A 20,837-nucleotide genomic window follows, 5' to 3' on the forward strand; every position below is an offset into this window, starting at 1 on the left:
GGTTCCAGTGTTTCCTTGAGTTTTAGCCACTTGGTGTGCATCTCTCAGGAGGTTCAGGGTTGGTGGGTGAGTCAACAGGGGGCAGTTGTGGGACGTGGGCATGGCTGCTGGAACTTCCAGAAGTGTATGGGGAGGCTGTGGAGGAACAATATGAGATAATTTTTTTTTCTGATTTTTTAAAGCCACACCTGGCAGTGTTTAGGGGTTATTCCTGGCTCTATCTATACTCAGAAGTGATCTCTGATATTACTCAGGGGACCATATTTGGTGCTGGGGATTCAAACTTGGGTCACCTGGATCCAAGGTCAGTGTCTTAACCTCTATACTATCTCTCTAGCTCCCAATATGGATAGATCTTGAGGGTATTATGATAAGTGAGAGTCAAAGACAAATATTAAAAGGTTTCACTTATGTGTGAATTAAATTTTTTTAATTTAATTTTTTCCACTTTATTTAAACTGCGGTTTACAAATTTGCTCACGATGCATTTGTTATAGGCCTTCTATATTCCAGCCCCAACCCCACCACCACCGTGACCTTTCCTCCACCACTGTCCCCATTTTCCCAACCACCCTTCAAACCTGCCCCCCAGCAGGCCCAAAGTAATTTACTTTATATTGCTTGTTACACTAAATGGCTAATGGAATTATCGAGAACTACTTCTGTAAAAGAAAAGTCGTGAAAATTGTTAGATCTCACCATGGGGACATTTTGTCCTTGTCTGAGAGTTTACTAAGCTGTTGTTGCTAGCTGAGACTTCTGTGCTAATTTTTTTTTTTTTGTTTGTTAATCAAGCTTAGTTGGCTTCTCTGTTAAACTCCCATCCAATCTTGTGTGCTCCTACTGGGATGTCAGTGTTGCTCTAGAAAATCCCAAATATTTGACTGGGCAGTGAGCATACATGATGGTGTGGTGGAATGTGGGTGTGGCTGCTGAGGCTTTCAGTAATACAAGGGGAGGAGAAGAGGGGTAGTGCGAGGATTTCAGTCCCCCCCAAACTATGTGCACCTGAAATTTTCTGCAGGTTAGCATCTTTGTGGAGCTCGGTTGTAAGATGGTGGAGCATGGCATGGCAGCACCTGTTGGGTTTGAATGTAGCTGTGGAGGCCTTGGTATGGCAAGAACTTGGCATGCCACCTCCCAAGGTCACCCCAGAGATTGCCCAAGATCTCAGCCTGGAGGGGTATCTGAGGAATTTTTGCAGTTAGTTGATCTCTTCCAAGATTTATTTATGGGACTCTGGAGCAGGGTTGGTAGACAAGCTTCAGCTTGGTGGGGACTTGGCCTGCCCCCATCCCGACATGGCCCTGGGGTCTCAGCCTGGACAGTGTATCTGAAAAATTTTTGCAGCTCGTTGATCTCATTTGAGATTTAATCATGAATCTCTGAAGCAGGACGGATAGATGAGTTTACTTGGCAGTGGGACGTGGGTGTCTGATTTTTTTTTTTTTTTGGTAATATGTGTATCACTGTACACAATATGTGTATCACTGTATCACTGTATCACTGTCCTCCCGTTGTTCATCGATTTGCTCGAGTGGGCCCAGTAACGTCTCCATTGGAGACTTTGTTGTTACTGTGTTTGGCATATCGAATACATCACGGGTAGCTTGCCAGGCTCTGCCGTGCGGGCAAGATACTCTCAGTAGCTTGCCGGGCTCTCTGAGGGGGCAGAGGAATCGAACTCGGGTCGGCCATGTTGGCTGCGTGCAAGGCAAACGCCCTACCGCTGTGCTATCGCTCCAGCCCCGGTAATATGTGAAATCTTGAAATATGTAAAAGCACAAGAGGCAGAAAACTACCAAAGGGTGGGAGGCTGGGAAGTTGGCAAAATGGGTGAAGGTGATCAGGGACAAACTTCCAGTTATGAAATGAGTTAAGGAGCTATGGTGTACGGCACTGAAATTATGGTGGTGTAACTTTGAAGTTAAGATAAACAAGATTTAGTGGTTATGTATATAAAAAGTGGAATCATGTATGTCTAAAACTAAAATAATGTTGTATATTAACATACCAATAACACACAAAAGAGCTGATAGCCTATTAAGACAGACCAACATCACATCAATTCATTAACAATCTGTTTAAATGTCTGAATAGACATCCATGTGCCACACCAGAAATTGTATGCTTTTTATTACAAAGATTGTAGGGAACCCTGCCAGGAATATATTTACACTAATTATTCCATTCATCTGAAGGAGTGATGTAACAGCACTATCAGAAGAGAAATAAGGATTGTGCTTGATGAACCCAAGTGGTTACTAGTGATTATCTCCTTTTTGAAAAAAGTATAAACCGTTTTTGCTGCATATAACATCAATTGAGAGCTCAATCTCTACCCTATATATTTGTAGGAATCAGAATACTAGAAGACCCTGGCTTTTTCTGGGGACTACCTGGTCACACTAAAGATTACTATTTCTCCCTCTTATTTTTTCTTTCACCTGATGGAAATGAAGTTAAAATCCTAAAGAATTTCCGCCGAGGCAGAAAAGGGACAGAGATCAAAGACACAGAACCAAGAACTTGCCAACATTCAGAAGCTTGAAACGGATGGAGCCTATGGAGAAGCAACAAATGGACAAAAAGACATTCCTTTACCTGCATTTACCCTGATTTTTTATTTTTTTTGCCTTTTTGGGTCACACCCAGTGATGCTCAGGGGACCATCTGGGATGCTGGGAACCGAACCTGGTTAGGCCGCATGCAAGGCAAACGCCCTACTCACTGTGCTGTAGCTACACCCCCTAAACCCTGATTTTCAATATGAAAAGTAACATATTTAAACAAGCATAAGTGTAACCATACTTAGGCCATTCTAGATCCAGTCTCAAAAAAAGGAACAGTCTGAAATGACTTGACCGATTTGGAAGCTGCTGTGTCATCTTCTTAGAAAAGCACCAATTCTGTGCTCTCTCTCTGGTCAGTTTTGGTTTGAGGAAGCTGGTCCCCTCGGAATCACTTTGGGACTCTCCGGAGTTCGCTCATGAGCCAAAGGGCGACGCTGAGGAGGGCCAAGGAGCCCGACTGGTGAGTGGCCGCCAAAGCGGTCGGAACGTACATCAGCAGAGTGCTAATGCCCAGGGCCACCTGTCATGAAGGAGAGGGAACAGTAAGGGAAACAACTAGACAGACATCCGCATTCAAAAAAGTAAAATCTAAAGAAAAAAATTTAAAAAAAATTTCACAAGTAAATATACTTAGAACAAAGAAACTCAAACAAAATAAAATTTCCTTCTCCCATCCCAGATCCCCTTCCCAAAGGCAGCCAGATAGAAAACAGTTTCTAACTGCATGGCATCCTTTTTGAGTGTTTATAGAGAAGACTTTTGTTTGTTTTGGGGCTCACACCCAGCAAATGCTCAGGGCTTACTCCTGGTGGTGCGTGGCGGTCTATATGGGATGCTGGGGATTGAACCTGGGTTAGCCATATGCAAGGCAAGCACCTGACTTATAGCACTACTGCTCCAGCCCCTATAGAGAAGTTCTGTGTTGCTCTATGTTTTTTTCAGTTAACAATATAGATCTTGGTATTTTACACAATTATTCATTTAGTAGTGTCAGTCCAGGCACTCAGGCATGTGAGGCATGCCATCTTCTGCAAAATCTTATCACTACCTACCCAGATCTTACTATTTTTTTGTTTTTGGGCCACACCCAGTGGTTCTCAGGGCTTACTCTTGGCTCTGTGCTCAGGGATCACTGCGGATGGTGCTTAGGGGACGACATGGGGTGCCGAGGATTGAACCCAGGTCAGCTGCGTGGAAGGCAAGTGCCCTCCCCACTGTCCTATTGTGCCAGCCCTGAGACCTTCCAATTTTAAGCTGCTGTCCTTATTCCACGATAGGGATGTGCCATGGCAATTTAACTATTTGCAACACTGCAGTAATTCTACAATAAATTTTTGTTTGTTTGTTTTTGTTTTTGGACCACACCTGGTGGTGCTCAGGGGTTACTCCTGTCTCTGCACTCAAGAATTACTCTTGGTGGTGGTTGGGGGTGGGAGAGGTGGTATATGAGCTAATAGGAATCAAATCCAGGTCAGCCACATGCAAGGCAAGTGCCCTTTCTGCTGTACTATTTCTCCAATTCTATAATAAAATTTCTTGTTGTATGCAGCTCTCTGAACGATCAATCAGCTGGGTTGAAGAACTATACATTTTTACTGTGTGTGTGTGTGTGTGTGTGTACATTTCACATTTTTCAAAGACATTATCACACTGCCCTCTGGAAAAAACTATCAACCCCTGCTCTCACCAAGAACATCTGAAGGTGACTAATAGGTACCTACACCTCTGCCAATACCTGTTTATTATCTATTTATCTATTTCATCAGACACACACAAAATGGCATGCATGGGTTCACTCTGCTCCTCTCTGGTCATGAAGCTAAAGAACTTTTTGTATTTCGTAGTTATTTGCCATTCCTTGTGAGTGTCATGTTTTGCTATTCTTGAGTACTAATTTTTTTTTTAGTGTACCATTAATATTAAAACTATTGTCTGCTAGTGTATCACTGGCCCCTTAAAACCTTGTTTTGGGGACACTGTCAACATCAAAAAGAAGAGGTTCGTACCTGCGTGTACCCCAAGGCCAGGAGAGTTGCTGCCGCCATCTGGGCCCTGCGTGGAAGGGGGACCCTCCGGGACAGGAAGTAGAGCACCGTGATGGCAGTGACGGAAGAGATTCCCTGCAGAGAGAAGAGAGTCTCGGCACGCTGCACGCCAGGGGCCCCTGAGCCGCCTGCCCATTTCGGCTCACCGTCACGCATTTCCTCTAGAACTGCTGTGTCACCACGCAGCTCGTGCTTCCCTGGTCCCGGGTGCAGAGAAGCAGCCTGCAGGGCTTCTGCACCAAAGACACCTCTCCCCAGGTCTCCGCTGACCTGCTTGCACTGTGTCAACGCTTCCCAAGGCTCCACCCAGAGTCTCACTTTCCAACGTGGGTCTCCCACGGGCGTGGCCCTTATTCTACAAACCATCCTTTCCATCCCTTTGCCTAGTTTGGCCTTTAATACAGCATTTCCAAAGCTGTATTAAGCTGGCCGACCCCAGTACTGGAGGGTGATGATTTGGGGGGACTGTAAGTGGAAGTTGCTAGCTAGTGCCAAAGAAAGATCCGAAGTCTCTCTGCAGAGTAAGGGTCTGGGACTGACAATAGGGACGCCAGCCTCCTTCCGTGATGGTAATGGAGACTTTTCCCTATCAGATTCCTACATCTATTTCACTTCTTTTCCTTTCCAGAGCTATCGATGACAACAGTTTCAACCAGACTTTAGGAATTCCCAAATGTCACTTGGAGTCAGGGATGAAGACACAGAGTTCTTGTATTCCTCTAGAGTACCCGAGTCCTTGGGACGCCTCTTCAGATGTCCTGCTGTCATCTCATACACAGCACACCTATAACAGCCATTCCCAGTTCAACTCTTACCCCCATGGTCCCACTTCTGCTCTGTTTTCAGCACGCCATGGAGAAAGTTCTGGGGTTGCCTTTGATCTTTCACCTTCATTCCTCCTGCCAACCTCCTATTTCTTACAGTTTCTCTCAGATTCACCATTCTCAAGCTTCCCTCCACCACGAATCTCTGAGCCCATCACTCTCAGCCGCATTGCTTAAATAGGGCCAGGTCTCGCTGGCCTTCTGGCTGATCTTACCTGGTCCCCCATATCTTGCCCAGGCTACAAAGCCAGTCTCAACAGAGACCCTGGCAGGGACTTATTAAATACGGGCTTGAAAGACAAGTTCGTATGCGGCTCATGGCACTTTGGGTTTCGCTTTCAGTTCTGATTGCTCTGGGTTCAGCCACCACTGTCTTTGCATTCAACAGTACTTCTGCTTAAATGACGCGGCTGTGTGTATGCAGGACTGGGGAAGACTATCCACCTCCATGGGGTGGAAGATCTGCTGGGACCTTATGAAGGTACCAAGAAGCTGAAAGCCAGAATTTGGCAGGAGAGGGTATGGTGCTTAAGATGGAATGGGCCAGGAACAGGGGCTGCATTTCTTCTACAAAGGAAAGGACTCTCCTCATCCCTGCCCTCACGGTACCACCTGTGCTAATCTACTGACCCTGTGCCCCGTCGCAGGAAACCCCAGACAGACTCACCAGGATCCGGTGATCAAACTGCACCATGGTGGGATTCTCAAACACATTCTTCAGGATGGGGGAGAAGGTGAAGAGATCTCCTGGGATCCAGGATTCGCCCATCTTGGGGAAGGAGTTGTAAACTAACCCGGCATCGAGCCCTGCCACAAAAGCCCCTGCACGCCAATGACAGAAGGAGAAGAAGAAATATTAATTCTGATGCAAAGACATTATCCCAGTGTCAGGCAAACTAGTCAAACAAGGAATAATAAAAAGATCATTAGCTGGATTCTCAAATAGGAAATATATATGTCACGGACCCATCACCATGGAGATGTTTAGGTAAACAACTGTTACACTACAAATCATGTTGCACCTGAAACGAACACATGACATATGACATATGCCTATTCTGTCTTAAAAAACACACCCACAAAGGAACTACTGCCACCCAAATTTCTAGCATGCCGCCAGCCAACAGAGGTGTGGCCTGGAAGCCCTGAAAGGGGCTTATTAGCCTGGAAAACAGGCTCAGTGATTTGCCACCTGAGACCTTCTGATCTGTTCTGGAATGTTCTTCCCACAGGAGTCTGCACGATGTCTTCCTCCACTTCCTCAGGTCTCCACACAGATGCTGCCTCACCGGAGCCTTCCCCAATAATCCTGTGGGGCAGCATTCTCCAACCTCACCTCTATCCCCTCTCCTGCTTTATTTATTTATTTTTTCCCCCTCCAGCACTGAAGATTGTCTGACATGTTTTATCTTTCCCAAGTACTCGAAAGATGAAAAAGGAACACAGAAATGCAACAAATAAATAAAACCACAAAACCAATTATACACTAAGTCCTGGATAAACACATGAAGAGGGTGTCCATGAATTAAAGGATGACTCAACCATTGTTTATCACAGAGGATTCAGGGACAGTTAAATAAAATCCCTTATTTTTGCAAAGGACACTTATAAAGTCAAAATCTATGGTCTTCTGGGGTTGGAGCAATAGGACAGCAGGTAAGGTGCTTGCTGGGATCGGTCCCCAGCATCCCATAGGGTTCCTCAAGCCCCACCAGGAGTGATCCTTGAGTGCAGAGCCAGAAGTAAGCCTTGAGTACCCCAAAAACAAACGAACAAAAAACAATAACAAATTTATGTTCTTTCACCGTAAAAAAGGTGGGGGATGTGTTAATCACTGGTTTGATAGTCTTAATATTATTATTTTTTAAGCTTTTGGGTCACATGCGACAATACACAGGGATTACTCCTGGCTTTGCACTCAGGAATTAGTCCTGGCGGTGCTCAGGGGACCATATGGGATGTTGGGAATTGAACCCGGGTTGGCCGTTTGCAAGGCAAACGCCCTCCCCGCTGTGCTATGGCTCCAGCCCCTGATGGTCTTATTTTGAGTGCTGCTGTCCAACAGAACTTTCTGGGATGATGGAAATGTTTTTTTATATCTGCCATCAACCACAACAGCTGCTAACTGCATATGGTTCCTGAGCACCGGAAATATGGCTAGTGTGACAACTAAAAATTTTCAATTTCATTGGGATTTTAGCAAATTTATCTTTAATTGCCACATGAAGTGATGGATCACTCTATGATCCTACACTGAGAGAGGCAGAGGTGTGATTTATTATTTATTTATGCTCCAGGGCCTCCTACATACAAGGCAATCAATCATTCAATGACAGTTAAGCCCCAGCCTTGTCCCTAGAGGGAGACTGCAATGATGGGCAAGGAACCATCCTGGTCTCTTCAGTCCAGGGAATGCTCTTCAGTCTTGGTGTAAGGTCACAGCAAAAACAGTCGTAATCATGTGAGCATGGTGACAGCTGACACCACAGCCTCCAAGACATGCCAGGGACTGTTCTATAGCACCTCCCATATGTGACTTGGGCAACTATCATCACCCCCATTTCCCAGATTTGGGAATAGAAACCTCCGGGGTGGAGGGTTCTGTTTTTGAACTGTTTGCCTTGTGTGTGTTGGCCCGACCAATCCAGGTTTGATTCCTCTGCCCCTCCCGGAGAGCCCAGCAAGCTACCAAGAGTATCTCGCCCGCACGGCAAAGCCTGGCAAGCTACTTGTGACGTATTCGATATGACAAACACAGTAACAACAAGTCTCACAATGGAGATGTTATTGGGCCCGCTGGAGCAAATTGAAGAACGGTAGGAGGACAGTGCTACAGCGCTACTCACTGGGGAAGAGTAGAGTTGGTGGAATCGTCATGGTGGCGTATTAACATTTAAAAATATCTGTGTGTGATTCAGCCACTAATACAGTTAAAAAAAAAATAACAAAAAACCACCAAAAAACAGCAGCTCTCACTTCAGGCCCATGTTTTCTCCTGAACACGTGTCTCACTTGTTCGTCTCTATGTCTTTTTGCTTTTTCCACTCTGGAGAAGCCCGTGTTCTCTCTTGAGTGAGAGTGGAGAGTGTGGAGAGAGGAAGGTGTGAAAGGGAAATATGGGAATACGGGAGAGAAGGCCAAACTTTAGGCAGGAAATCGGGTAGAGAATGGGCCGCCGTGCGAGGAGGCGTACCTGAGAGTGCCGTGAAGAACACCAGGCCCGCTGTCCCGTGGGCAAAGCGTCGCAACTGCACGAGCTGACGGGTTTCAGGCAGCTGAATGACCAGAGAAAAGCGTTCAGATAAATGGTACCGCAGAACTTAGGAGTCACTGGGTGTCCAGGGCAAGATCCACACAGGAAGGTCAGGTTAGATCCTCCCTGGCACCTCGGCTGGAGCAGCTTCAGCAGGGGACTAGAGAGATGCTACAGGGGTCAGCCAAGAAGCTGACCCCAGTTGGATTCCCAGCACGTGGAGGGTCCCCTGAACACTGCCAGGAGTGATCCCTGGGCACAGAGCTAGGGGTAGCCTCTGAGCACTGCTGGGTACGACCATGGCAGATGCCCATCTAAAAACCCAGACAACCCGGTCCTTCATATCACATGCTCAGAACCAGCTCCTGCCTCGGTCTCTCTCCTCTCTAACCTCCTCTGGGGTCAGCAGTGAACTGGTGGAAACCTCTCTCACTGATACTCCTTCCAACCTTTTCTTTTTTTAAAAAATTTTTATTAGTGAATCACCGTGGGGTACAGTTACAGACTTACAAACTTTCGTGCCTGCATTTCAGTCATACAATGGTCAAGTACCCATCCCTCTACCAGTGCCCATTTTCCACCACCAGTGGTCCCAGCATCCCTCCCACCACCCCCAACCCTTCCCCTCCATCCTACCCCGCCTCTGTGGCAGGATATTCCCTTTTGTTCTCTCTCCTTTCTTCCAACTTTTCTTGAAGTTTGTGCTTTCCACCGTTTTCCAGCGGCAATGCTGGTAAAAGATTTAGCACCCAGACTAAATTCACCTTTGAATGAGTTGTTGCAGCCTTTTTTCCTTTGCAGTACTACAACTGGTCAGTCCTGAAGTTCAGAATTCCTCTGAACATTGACTCTACCTGTTTCCTGGCAAATTGACGTATATGACTAAAGGAATGTGTGCATTTTTGACCGTGACTTCCACTGGAACCAGAGTTTCCATCTCCCCACCCCAGCTAACCTCGGTAACAGCAGCACTGACTCTTACCCTGAGTGGCGGGAGCAGCAGTGAGAGCGAGGTCCATAAGCTGGCACAATAAAGAACCAGGGCAGACCCCAAGTGGGCAGCCAGACGGTACTGACTGACCCGAGGGATGTCGTGGGAGTCTGGTTTTTCTTCTAATCCACTTTTCACCATGTACCATCCCAAAAGACCCTAGAGTCAAATGGAGAAGAGGCAAATCAAACCTGCCGACACGATTTGATTCTGTTCTCGGAAGAAGCGAGCTACGTGGCACTCCCAGCCTGGCCTCTCTTTCCCATATCCTCCCCCCACCGCCCCGACACCTCTCAGTTTCTTAGGAATCAAGACCACATCCTCGCACATGACTATTCTTTACTGAGTGTAAACTACAGCAAAGCCGTTGTACAGAAACAAAAAAGTTTTTGGACAAAATCTAATATATGCTTAATCTAACTTAACATTATGCAGACCAGTAAGACAGACTAAAAAGCAAGGGCTGTTTCTATAAAAATTAAGACCGAATGCTTTAGAAGAGCCTGACTGAAACTGCTTAAAAAGTTCCTGCCAAGTGAGGTGTGAGGAGCCAATGGGAGAAGACTGGGGAGTCTTACAGAAACCTGTAAGGCTTTGTAGGCAAATGGCATTGCGAATATCTTACATTCCACTGCTCTAGAAGAAAACTGAAATGAAATGATAATCTATGGGGAGCAAGGTTCAAAGGTGAATGCCAATAGAAGATTTAAAAGTACAGGTTTAGCACTTCATTAACATGGCAGAAAGGCAACAGAAGTACATGCTTAAATTATTTTGTTTGTTTTTTTTTTTGTGGGGGTTGGGGGCATACCTGATGATACTTAGGGGTTACTCCTGGCTCTGCACTCAGGAATTACTCCTGGCGGTGCTCGGGGGGCCATATGGGATGCCGGGGACAGTACTTGGGCTGACCTGGGCAAAGCAATCACCTTATTCGCTGTACTACTGCTCTTAAATTGGAAAGTTGTGGTCAGGGGCTGAAGAAGGAGAACAGCTTCACAAGCTGAGCACAGGCTTTGCCTGCTGGGTCCCAGGTTCCATCTCTGGTACTGCACGTGGTCCCCAGAGCACTGCTGGGAGCATCTCCACAGCACCGAGCTGGGAATAGCCCCTGAGCACCACCAGGTGCAGCCCCCCCAAATGGCACTACGAAACCCAACAGTAGTTAGGGTGCATGCCTAGCAGGTACCCCCTCGGGTTTGATTTCTACCGCCACAATCCCTCAGCATAGCCAGGTACATCCCTGGGAGCCTGAACATCGCCAGGTGCAGCCCCAGAGGTCGTTTAACCCCAGCACTTCTGGGCCCCAACACCACCACATCTTTGGACCTTGCATTTATTTATTTTTTCTTTTTGGGTCACACCTGGCGATGCTCAGGGGTTACTCCTGGCTTTGCACTCAGGAATTAGTCCTGGCGGTGCTCAGGGGACCATATGGGATGCTGATTTAGAACCCAGTCAGCCAGGTGCAATGCAAACACCCTGCCCGCTGTGCTATTATTGCTCCAGCCTCTGGGCCTTGCATTTAAATGGTGCCTGCTGGCCAAAAAATGCCCGTGGGGCCCTAGGTCTCCTGAGGCCACTTGGGAGCCAAAAATGCATAAAGTCACTTAAAGCAAGGAAACACAGGACAAATAATACACAGGGAGCTTTAGAATTGGGGGAGGCCCAGATAGTACAGCAGATAGGGCGCTTACCGTGCATGTGGCCAAACCGGGTTCAATACTCAGCACCACATAGTCCTCTGAGCCCTGCCCAGAGCCAGGAGTAAGCCCTGAGGAGTAAGCCTTGGGCCCCAAATGAAAAACAAATGTACTTTTTTTTGGCGGGGTGGGGATGGTGGTTCCCAAGCAGCGCTCAGGAGGCCCAGGAATTCCACCAGAGAATCTCGGTCCACCAGGGTGGGAGTTTGATGCAAGGGTCCAAGGATGCAATGGTAGGTCTGGGGATTATGTGGGCTGTCAGAAAGATGAGGGGTCTCCAAGGTTGTAAGTAGCAGTGCCCTGGGGACCACACAATGTCAGGAAATCAAATCTAGGCTGGATGCATGCAGGGATTTCACCACTGTATTCTTTCTCTCTTGGCCCCTAGACCCGTCAGCTCCCGTCAGTGAGATTGGCCCTTCCACTCCTACCCTCCAGCCGACTTGCAGAGGGAGGACTCTTGCAGCTCTTCTAAAGACACTTGTCAGGAATTTTTTCCAGACATTTCTTGTCCCCTTCAACCTAATACTAGCCTGAATAGTCTAATTAGCTTGATTCAAAATTCTGTCCTCCTGGGAGTCTGCCTTGGTGGGTTTTCTTTATTCTAAAATAAACTTTGATGCTCAGGTGTTATTCCTGGCTCTACACTCAGGAATTACTCTGCCGGTGCTCGGGGACCACATGGGATGCTGGAGACAGGGTTGGCTGTGTGCAAGGCAACTTCCTACCGCAGTACTATCTATCTCCCAGGACTTCTAAACTTTAATTTTTTTCTTGCCTACACTCCTGTGTTACTATAAGAGATTATTAACTGCCTTTTTATTATAGTTTCTATTGCCTCTCACATACTCTCTCCCTTAGTTCATACGTTAATACTTCCAAGTTAAATTAACCAACCAATTAGCTTCCTCCCAATCAAAGTTTGCTCTTTTTCTGATGCTCAGATACTCTCCCTTGGGGCCTTTCTCCTTTGACCCAGTAACTCACAGGTCCTCTCTCACATTCCTTCCCTGGTTCTTAATCACAGCTAAGCCCATAACTCGGGAGTCTTTCAAAGCTTTACCTTTAACAGCATGAATTTTAACAGCACAACCTTTAATCGCATAACTTTCAATAGCAGTCCAGGTTATGTGATTATTATTTTCTTTCTTTCCATTCTCCCCTATCCAAACCCCTTTTGGCAATGCTGGGGATTGAACATAGAGCCTCACATGTTAAGCATGAACTCAACCACAAAGCCATATACCTGACCCCTCAACTTAGGTGATCTTAATCACCACTTTATATCTGAACTCAGAGATAATTATATCTAGGATCATTCCTACCAGAAAATGTTGCTTTCTTTTAGAAGTTTCCTATTTGTTCTGTAATTGTTCTCGTTTAGGGATCCCACCTCTCTCATCTAGCATTTAAGTCAGTAACAGGGAAGAGATAAGAGCCCAGGAGCAGAGCCCTGGAGGGAAAGAAACTCTAATTCCCCTGACACAAAACTATATTTACTAAGGGCTTACTGATGACTCCTCGCAGTAATTTTCTTTACACATGTGATCTCATGGAACACACAAACACAGTAGGTAATGTGATTACACCACCTCACCGAAAGGGAAAGCAGGACTCACAGATGTTAGATAACTTGCCCGACTATAGAGGATCCGGGCCTTGAAGCTTGGTCTGGGACACTAAAATCCATGGTCCTGCTCATTCCATTACACTATCTCTGAGATTACTTCCTTAAAACATGCCAACTGGGAAGGTCCTGGGAGCATCTCTGGTTTGCCAACCTTGAATGACTCTCACCTGGAAGCAGACTAAACCACAGAGGGCAAGAACACGTCCTTTCATGCCACGGCTGAGCCAGCCCTTTCTCCAAAAGTAGGCAGCGGGCAGGATGTATGCCAGGCCTACCAGACGACCCCACATTCGGTGCGAGTATTCCATGTACCAGATGAACTTGAACTCTGCCAATGTCATATCATGATTCAAGCTGGGTGGAAAGAGAAGTGAAAAGAGAAGAAAGAGAAAACATCTCTCCGATCTCCTTTTCAGATGGAATGCTGGAACATTCTCTGTCCTGACTTCCAAGAGCCTTGCCCTTTTCTCGCCCAGATACCTCAGGACCAACCACTCTGGAATTAGGGGTGAAGAGCTGGGTGCTCACTAAATACGAAGGAGTCAAACATCAAAAATATTAATAACCTCTTATAACCACTGTGTAACATTATGGTAAGACACTGCATGTGGCAGACATGGTTCAATCCTCATCACCTTAAGTGGTCCTCCCCACCCCCACCAAACACCACAAGGAGTGATCCCTGAGCACTGCTCGGGTATGATTCCCCAGGCCCCAAAATAATAAAGATAATTAAGCAAAAGATCAAGTGGGGCTACCGCGCGAGGTATCTGATTCTCTTTAAATACTCACATTTTAAATTCTGGAAATTGCTGGTATTTTTGGAATTCGGCTTCCCATTCCTCTTGGGTTGTAGGTGGCTTCATCTCCTTAATTAAATGCCAGTCTACCATGGAGAGGCCAGACTCAGTCAACCTGAAAGTGGAAAGAAACTTGAATGTGTGCACACTGTTGGATTACTTCGATGATTCATGGCAGCATTGACCCGAATCCAGCCCCGAAAAGTACAAGGTTTCATTGGTTTTTCTGATTCCCTGCTCTCTTTGTGAGAATTGTAAGAATTTTGTGAGCAACAGCTATCATTAGGTACAAATTCCTTTGCTCCTGCTCTTTTAGTGCTTTTTTTTTATTATTAAAGTCTATTTTCTTTCTTTCACTAGAATTCCTCAGGTAAAAACCAATTCTTGGTCCAAAGAAATGTGCCCTAAAGGGTTCCTTAACATTATTTGCAAAAGGAAAAACAGAGCTGCAGCTATGACACACTTAGTTGTTCTGTGGATTTAAAGACAAGAAAACTCAAATTAGTTGCACTTTCTCATAACAGCCAGGACACGTGAAGGTAATTCGGAAAAAAGGCACAGTGAATGTGGAGAGAATTTGAGGAGCTCATACTTTATTAACAAAGAAAGTAGCATCACCAAAGGGAGTTAGGGTTCCTCAAGTAAAAGGTTTTAGGTCTGAGGCAGGAAGGGTACATGATGAACCTGAAATAATCTTACCTCAAAAGCAAGGAATCAAAGGTTATTAGACTCCTTTCAAAAAAGGCTTTGGAGCCAAACCGCAGAGGCTCTTACTAAATAAAGATGGGAACCCGGAGTGAATCATTATCCCTGCAATGGAATGTAACCCGCCAAATATGCTTAAACTTATTAAAATCCCATTATGATTCAAAACTCAAAATTCAAAACGACTATTTATTTACTTTTTTTTTAGTTTTCAGGGTACCTTAAATATCCAACCTGCACGGCAGAGCCTGGCAAGCTATCCGTGGTCTATGCCAAATAGACCAAATTGATATGCCAAATCCAGTAATAAATGGATCTCATTTCCCTAACCCTGAATATGCAGAGTCGAGAAGGATATGGAAGGAGAGGCTGATAAAACACCAAGGCAGACATAGGCTGCCAAAACGCAGAAAAACAAAAATGATTGTCTGTACTTTTAATGCTCGTACGCTGGCATCTGCTGCATCCATTGAAGACCTTATGGTACAAGCGCGAAAGATCAAGTACGACATCATTGGTCTGACTGAAACGAGAAGACATCAATCCCATCATGCTGTTTTCGACACTGGAGAAGAACTGTTCCTTGGAACATGTGATAAAAGAGGCGTCGGTGGTGTCGGTATCCTTGTCAACACAAACTTAGTCACGAGCATTGATTCATTCGAATGCCTAACAACCCGAATCGGACGATTACACTTGAATAAATGTGGCTCACTACCGGCAGTTTCTATCTTTGTTGTCTATGCACCAACATCCAGTTATGGTGAAAGAGAAACTGAGAAATTCTACATGGAGCTGGAGAAGTTCTATAAAGAAGATCACACCTTCTACAAGATCACTGTCGGTGATTTTAATGCCAAGATAGGACCAAGAAGATCAGTCGATGAACTCCACATCGGAACCCATGGCCTGGAATGGAACGAACAGGGTGACAGACTGTCTGAGTTCATCATGTCAACCAAAACCTTCCATGGTAACTCACAATTCCAAAAGGCTGAATCTAAACGTTGGACATGGGAGTCTCCCGATGGACGGTTCCACAATGAAATAGACCACATCATATTCAATCGGCGGTTTTGCCTAACCGATGTTGCTGTTGTCCCAAAATTCCAAACGGGATCAGACCACCGTCTTCTTCATGCAAAATTCTACCTCACAGAACGAGGAGAAAAGAATGCAAGGTTTAAGAAGAGGACTCCCAGAATAACCACCAACTGGGAGCTCTTTGGCTCTATTGCGGCAACATGGGAAGATGCCGTCATTGACAACATTGATGAGGAATACGATCGAATGATTCAGCACCTCCATGATTGTGCAAGGAATGCGAAGAAAGAGATAACCACAAAAAACCGTCTTTCTTCGAACACTCTTGAACTTATTCGCCAACGTGGCTTGGCACATGCCTCAGGCAACCACAAGCGAACATCCGAACTGGCAAAACAGTGCAGAGAAGCCATCAAGGATGACCTCAAAAACAGGAGAGCAGCAGTACTGGTAGATGCAGCAGAAGCTGGGAAAAACATTCGTAATGCCCGCCTGTCCTTCACCAACTACAAAACCAAGATGACTGCCCTCCGACATCATGATGGATCTATCACATCTTCCAGAAGGGCAATGGAGAAGATTATTCATGACTTCTACTCAGATCTCTTTAATAGCCACATCCACTTGCCCACATACCACATACCACATGATGGATATGTCATTCCCAATGTTCTCCCTTCCGAAATCCAACATGCCATCTCGTCGGTAAAGAAACAAAGAACACCTGGCCCAGACAAGATCAGACCTGAACACCTGAAGAACTTACCATCAGTACTCATCAATACATTGGCTCGACTCTTCACACGCTACCTGTCTGAATGCAAGGTTCCATCCCAATGGAAAACCAGCAGGACTGTACTACTATACAAGAAAGGAGACATCCACGACATTGGCAACTATCGCCCAATCTGCCTATTGTCTGTCATCTACAAACTATTCACTCGAGTCATCCTGAATAGGATTAGCAGAACACTAGATGAAGGACAACCATGTGAACAAGCTGGATTCCGAAAAGGATTCAGTACCATCGACCATATCCACACAATAACCAAGCTCATTGAGGTATCTCGGGAGTTCAAGATGCCGCTCTGTCTAACGTTCATTGATTTAAAGAAGGCCTTTGATTCTGTTGAGACGGAAGCGGTCATGGAAGCCCTAGCCAATCAGGGCGTACAAACTCAATACATCAGGATCCTTCGTGAGCTCTACTGCGGATTCACTACCAAGATCTCACCATTCTACAAAGAAGTAATCATCCATATCAAGAGAGGGGTTCGGCAGGGTGATACCATTTCACCAAAACTCTTCAGTGCCACCCTCGAGAACATCATGCGACGACTGTAATGGGAAGGAATGGGAGTGAAGATAGATGGTCGGCAACTACACCACCTCCGCTTTGCTGATGACATCGTTCTAATAACACCAAACATCAGCCAAGCGGCACAAATGCTGAACGACTTTGACCGTGAATGTGGAAAGGTCGGACTACAGCTGAATCTTACGAAGACAATGTTTATGAGAAACAGCCTTGTTGCTGACGCTCCATTTGCTCTCAACGGAACCACCATCTCCGAATGCAACAATTATATATACCTAGGTCGAGAAATCAACATGATGAATGACCTGGCACCTGAGTTGCGCAGGAGGAAGAGAGCGGCTTGGAATGCCTTCAAGAGCGTTGAAGAAATAACTAAGAGGACAAAGAACCTCCAGCTATGAGCACATATCTTTGATTCCACTGTTCTTCCTGCATTAACATATGCCTCAGAGACCTGGACCCTACGAGAACAGGATGAGAACGCTATTCGGGTCTCTCAAAGAGGAATCGAAAGAGCTATGCTTGGAATATCACGATTCACTCAAATGAGAGATAGAATCCGGAGTTCTGATCTTCGTCAACGCTCAAGAATCAGGGACGCTGTCTCATTTGCCAAGACATCAAAAATCAGATGGGCTGGACACGTAATGAGGTTTACAGACAACCGCTGGACTAGAGCCATTACTGATTGGATTCCACGGGACATCAAAAGATCATGTGAACGCCCACCTATAAGATGGTCAGACTTCTTCGTCATGACCCTGAATGATCGGTTTGAGGCTCTGCATGTTCCTAGAACGAACAGATACCATTGGGCTACGCTAGCACGCAACCGGGATGAATGGAGATGTTACTGGCACACGCTCGAATAAATCGATGAATAACGGGGATTAAGTGATAAGTGAAGTGAAGTGATTCAAAACTCAAACACTGCACTAGCCACTTTTAGGAAGCATATGGTAACCAGTCTATTGTTTTATTTATTTTTTAAAAAATGGTAAAAGGGCAGAGAGAAAGTGCAGGAAATAAGGTGGCTCCCTTACACATAGCTGACCTAAACTAGATCCCCTGAATGGTCCCATGAACCCTGGGTCACTCCTGAGCAGAAGGCCAGAGATAGGCCTGCAGGGTGTGGTCCCAAAACAAAACAAATATTGGTAAATAAGGGGAAAACATTAAGTAAATATCTTGCTGTTTCTACCTCAATGGTAACTGAAGGATAACCATTTGTTGATGAGGATATTTCTCTTTCGAGTTGTGCTAATAAAATTAGACTTCTCTTGCAATTCTAATAAGATAATAAATCAATGATTGCCCGTGGATCTTCACCAGATACCAGATATTTATTAATTCTGATTACCTATAATGTCAGGCTGGAGCGATAGCACAGCGGTAGGGTGTTTGCCTTGTACGGGGCCAGCCTGAGAGGCGGGTTCGATTCCTCTGCCCCTTTTGGAGAGCCCGGCAAGCTACCGAGAGTATCCCGCCCACACAGCAAAGCCTGGCAAGCTCCTTGTGACATATTCGATATGCCAAACACAGTAACAACAAGACTCACAATGTTACTGGGCTCACTAGAGCAAATCGATGAACAACGGGAGGACAGTACTACAGTGCTACCTATAATATCTTTCCCCTCCCTGATCAAGCAACAACCAGTTTACAGGAAATGCAGGGGCAGTGGATCAGTGTTAGAAAATACAACCATGCAAGAGGCAAGATCCATACTCTGGGAAATTTCAGAGCTGGCATGTGGCTCAGGGGTCAAGTGTCTGCCTTGCAAGTGTGAAGCTCTGAGTTTGAACCCTGGTGCCACAAAAAAAACTAAAAATAAAAATTGTGTTTCTTAAATAGGCAGCAAGTAAAACTTAACCTAGTCTTGGGCTAAACTGATAGTACAAGCAAGTAGCACGTTTGCCTTGCATGTGGCCTACCTGGGTTCGATCCCCAGCACCCCATATAGTTCCCTGAGTTCACCAGGAGTGATCCCTAAGCGCAGAGCCAGGAGATAGCCCTGAGCACTGCTGGGTGTGTTCCCCACCCCACCCCCACCCCCAAAATGCCTAACCCTGTCTTTAGGAAGGGTTCCTAGGAATTAAAAACCTAAGACGTTCCATGGCGAGGCAAATGATCAGATGAAACATTTCTGGCTGCAGTTTCTTGCGATGTGAAACAAGATTCCTCTATAACACATAGGAATATATACATGCAGCTGTAACGAGGGCTCCTAATGGAGCATCTGTGCACTGTCACCCAGTGCTGGCTCTCTAGAGTACGCACCTGGTTACTCCCCCGAGGATAACTGCTCCAGCCACGGTGCCACTGCAGATCAGAAGCCATCGGCCCACCACTCGCTCGGCAGCCTTGTAGGGAAGAGGCACCGTGCCCCTGCCAGACTGCAGGGCTACTTCCGAGACGGTGCTGTACTGGCCTGGCCTCACCGGGCGCCAGATCCCACGGGTGCAGCCACACTGAGGATCAAGACAGACAAATGACAACTGGATAAATAGGAACATCGGCTTCCGCCTGGGGAGTGGGGCCTGTCATGCCGCATGGCCACGGCTCCTGCTCTGGTCCCTCCCCATGTCTTATCTGGATGGATGGATACAGCAGCCAGTTCCTCCCACGGGGTCAATTCCTTGGGACCTCAGCCACCTATTCCCAGGCTGTCTGAAGCCTTCTGGTCTCTGTTTTCTTCCTTTGAACTTTACACCTCCATACGATTCTTTCCTCTCTCCAGGGCCTTTACCATGATTTCTGACTTAGGAGCACTCCTCTCCTCCTGGGTATTATCTCCTACCAGGCCTGCAGCTGCTCCCTGGGACAGTCCACTGTCCCCATGGCACCACCTGCCTGCACGGTCATGTCCCTTCGGATCTACATGTGTCCCTGGCACCCATTTGACTGTGAGCTGTAGGCCTGCAGTTCCCTCTTCCAAGCCCCCCTCGTTTCTAAACCAGTTCCCTTACAAGACTGTTTCTGAACTCTGATCCACGAATTTCCAAACGAATGGCCTTGCTAGCTTCTTCCCGCACAGGAGCCTTCTGGCACATTATCCCACTCCCCAGCCATTAAATACACAACGCCAAAAAAAAAAAAAAAAAAAGATTGTTAGTTGGGCAAAATGCACGCCTCCTCCCGGGCTTAAGTCACTAAGGGTCCAAAATCCCGGAGCCAGTTCTCCCCGTCTCTGATGAACGCCAAGCAGCTAGGGATGGAAGAAACCTCCCATTTCCTTCTCTGCAGAACGGGGCTGCCGGGGCAGAGCAGACTCACTCCCGCCGGGACTTACAGTCACGAAGCAAATATGTAGGTAGGTAGTGCTGGCCAGAGGGACGGGGCGGGGGGTAGGGCATTTGCCCTGCACACGGCTGGCCCGGGTTCCAGTGCTCGCACACCAGTTAGTATCCTCCAAGCTCCGCCGGGAGGGATCTCGGAGCGCAGAGCCTGGAGTGAGTACTGAGCCTCGCCGGATGTGGACCCCCAAACCCAGAGAACAAAAACGACCATGCTTTTATTAACGCGTCTGGCGCTCTGCCCTGTATTAAGTGATGTGCAGCCAGATGAAGCGTGCTCGCCCTGTTCCGGGTCGAGAGCACAGAGCCCCGGGAGGTCTGCAGCTCGGGCCACCGTGAGATGCGAGCTCCGCGGCCCCCGTCCTCGGCGCCGCGGTACCTGAGCTCGAGACGCAGCCCGGGGCGCCAGGAGCCTGAGACACTGGCCCCCGAGCCAGGCTTTCAAGGGCGGAACGAGCAATCGCTGCATCTTGGACACCGGGGCGCCGCCGCCACTCCTCCGCCTTCCCGGCTGCCGTCCTTTCCGCCCGCTGGGGGAAGCGCTTCCGGGCCACGCCCACCGGGCCACGCCCACCCAAGACCACGCCCCTCGGAGCCGGCGCGGTGGGGTCGCGGGTGATCGGGGACGCGCGGGGCGCGCGCCCGCCCGTCCGCC

At 47.0% G+C, this 20,837-nt stretch overlaps 1 protein-coding gene across 1 annotated transcript; it reads right to left on the bottom strand.

Annotated features, from left to right (window-relative positions):
* Positions 1 to 2,119: 2,119 nt before the first annotated feature.
* Positions 2,120 to 20,691, bottom strand: LOC130029513 (cytochrome c oxidase assembly protein COX15 homolog). Its single transcript, XM_056120463.1, has 9 exons — positions 20,562 to 20,691; positions 19,167 to 19,357; positions 13,812 to 13,934; positions 13,187 to 13,373; positions 9,678 to 9,845; positions 8,636 to 8,717; positions 6,110 to 6,264; positions 4,580 to 4,693; positions 2,120 to 3,093 (listed from the first exon to the last, which is right to left on the bottom strand). The coding sequence occupies exons 1-9, from the start codon at positions 20,649 to 20,651 to the stop codon at positions 2,962 to 2,964; spliced, it is 1,242 nt and encodes a 413-aa protein (XP_055976438.1). The 5' UTR covers positions 20,652 to 20,691; the 3' UTR covers positions 2,120 to 2,961.
* Between the last annotated feature and the right edge of the window lie 146 nt (positions 20,692 to 20,837).

This window comes from Sorex fumeus, unplaced genomic scaffold (genome assembly GCF_029834395.1).
Source record: "Sorex fumeus unplaced genomic scaffold, SorFum_2.1 ptg000043l, whole genome shotgun sequence".
Lineage (NCBI taxonomy): Eukaryota > Metazoa > Chordata > Mammalia > Eulipotyphla > Soricidae > Sorex > Sorex fumeus.

Bases quoted from the DNA above. Each gene is read 5' to 3' on its own strand.
- LOC130029513 (XM_056120463.1), bottom strand. From the start codon at position 20,651: ATGCAGCGATTGCTCGTTCCGCCCTTGAAAGCCTGGCTCGGGGGCCAG. The intron at 8,718-9,677 runs GTAAGAGTCAGT...CTGGTCATTCAG, and splicing joins TGCTGCTCCCGCCACTCAGG to CTGCCTGAAACCCGTCAGCT. The intron at 6,265-8,635 runs GTACGCCTCCTC...ATTGGCGTGCAG, and splicing joins GTTCTTCACGGCACTCTCAG to GGGCTTTTGTGGCAGGGCTC.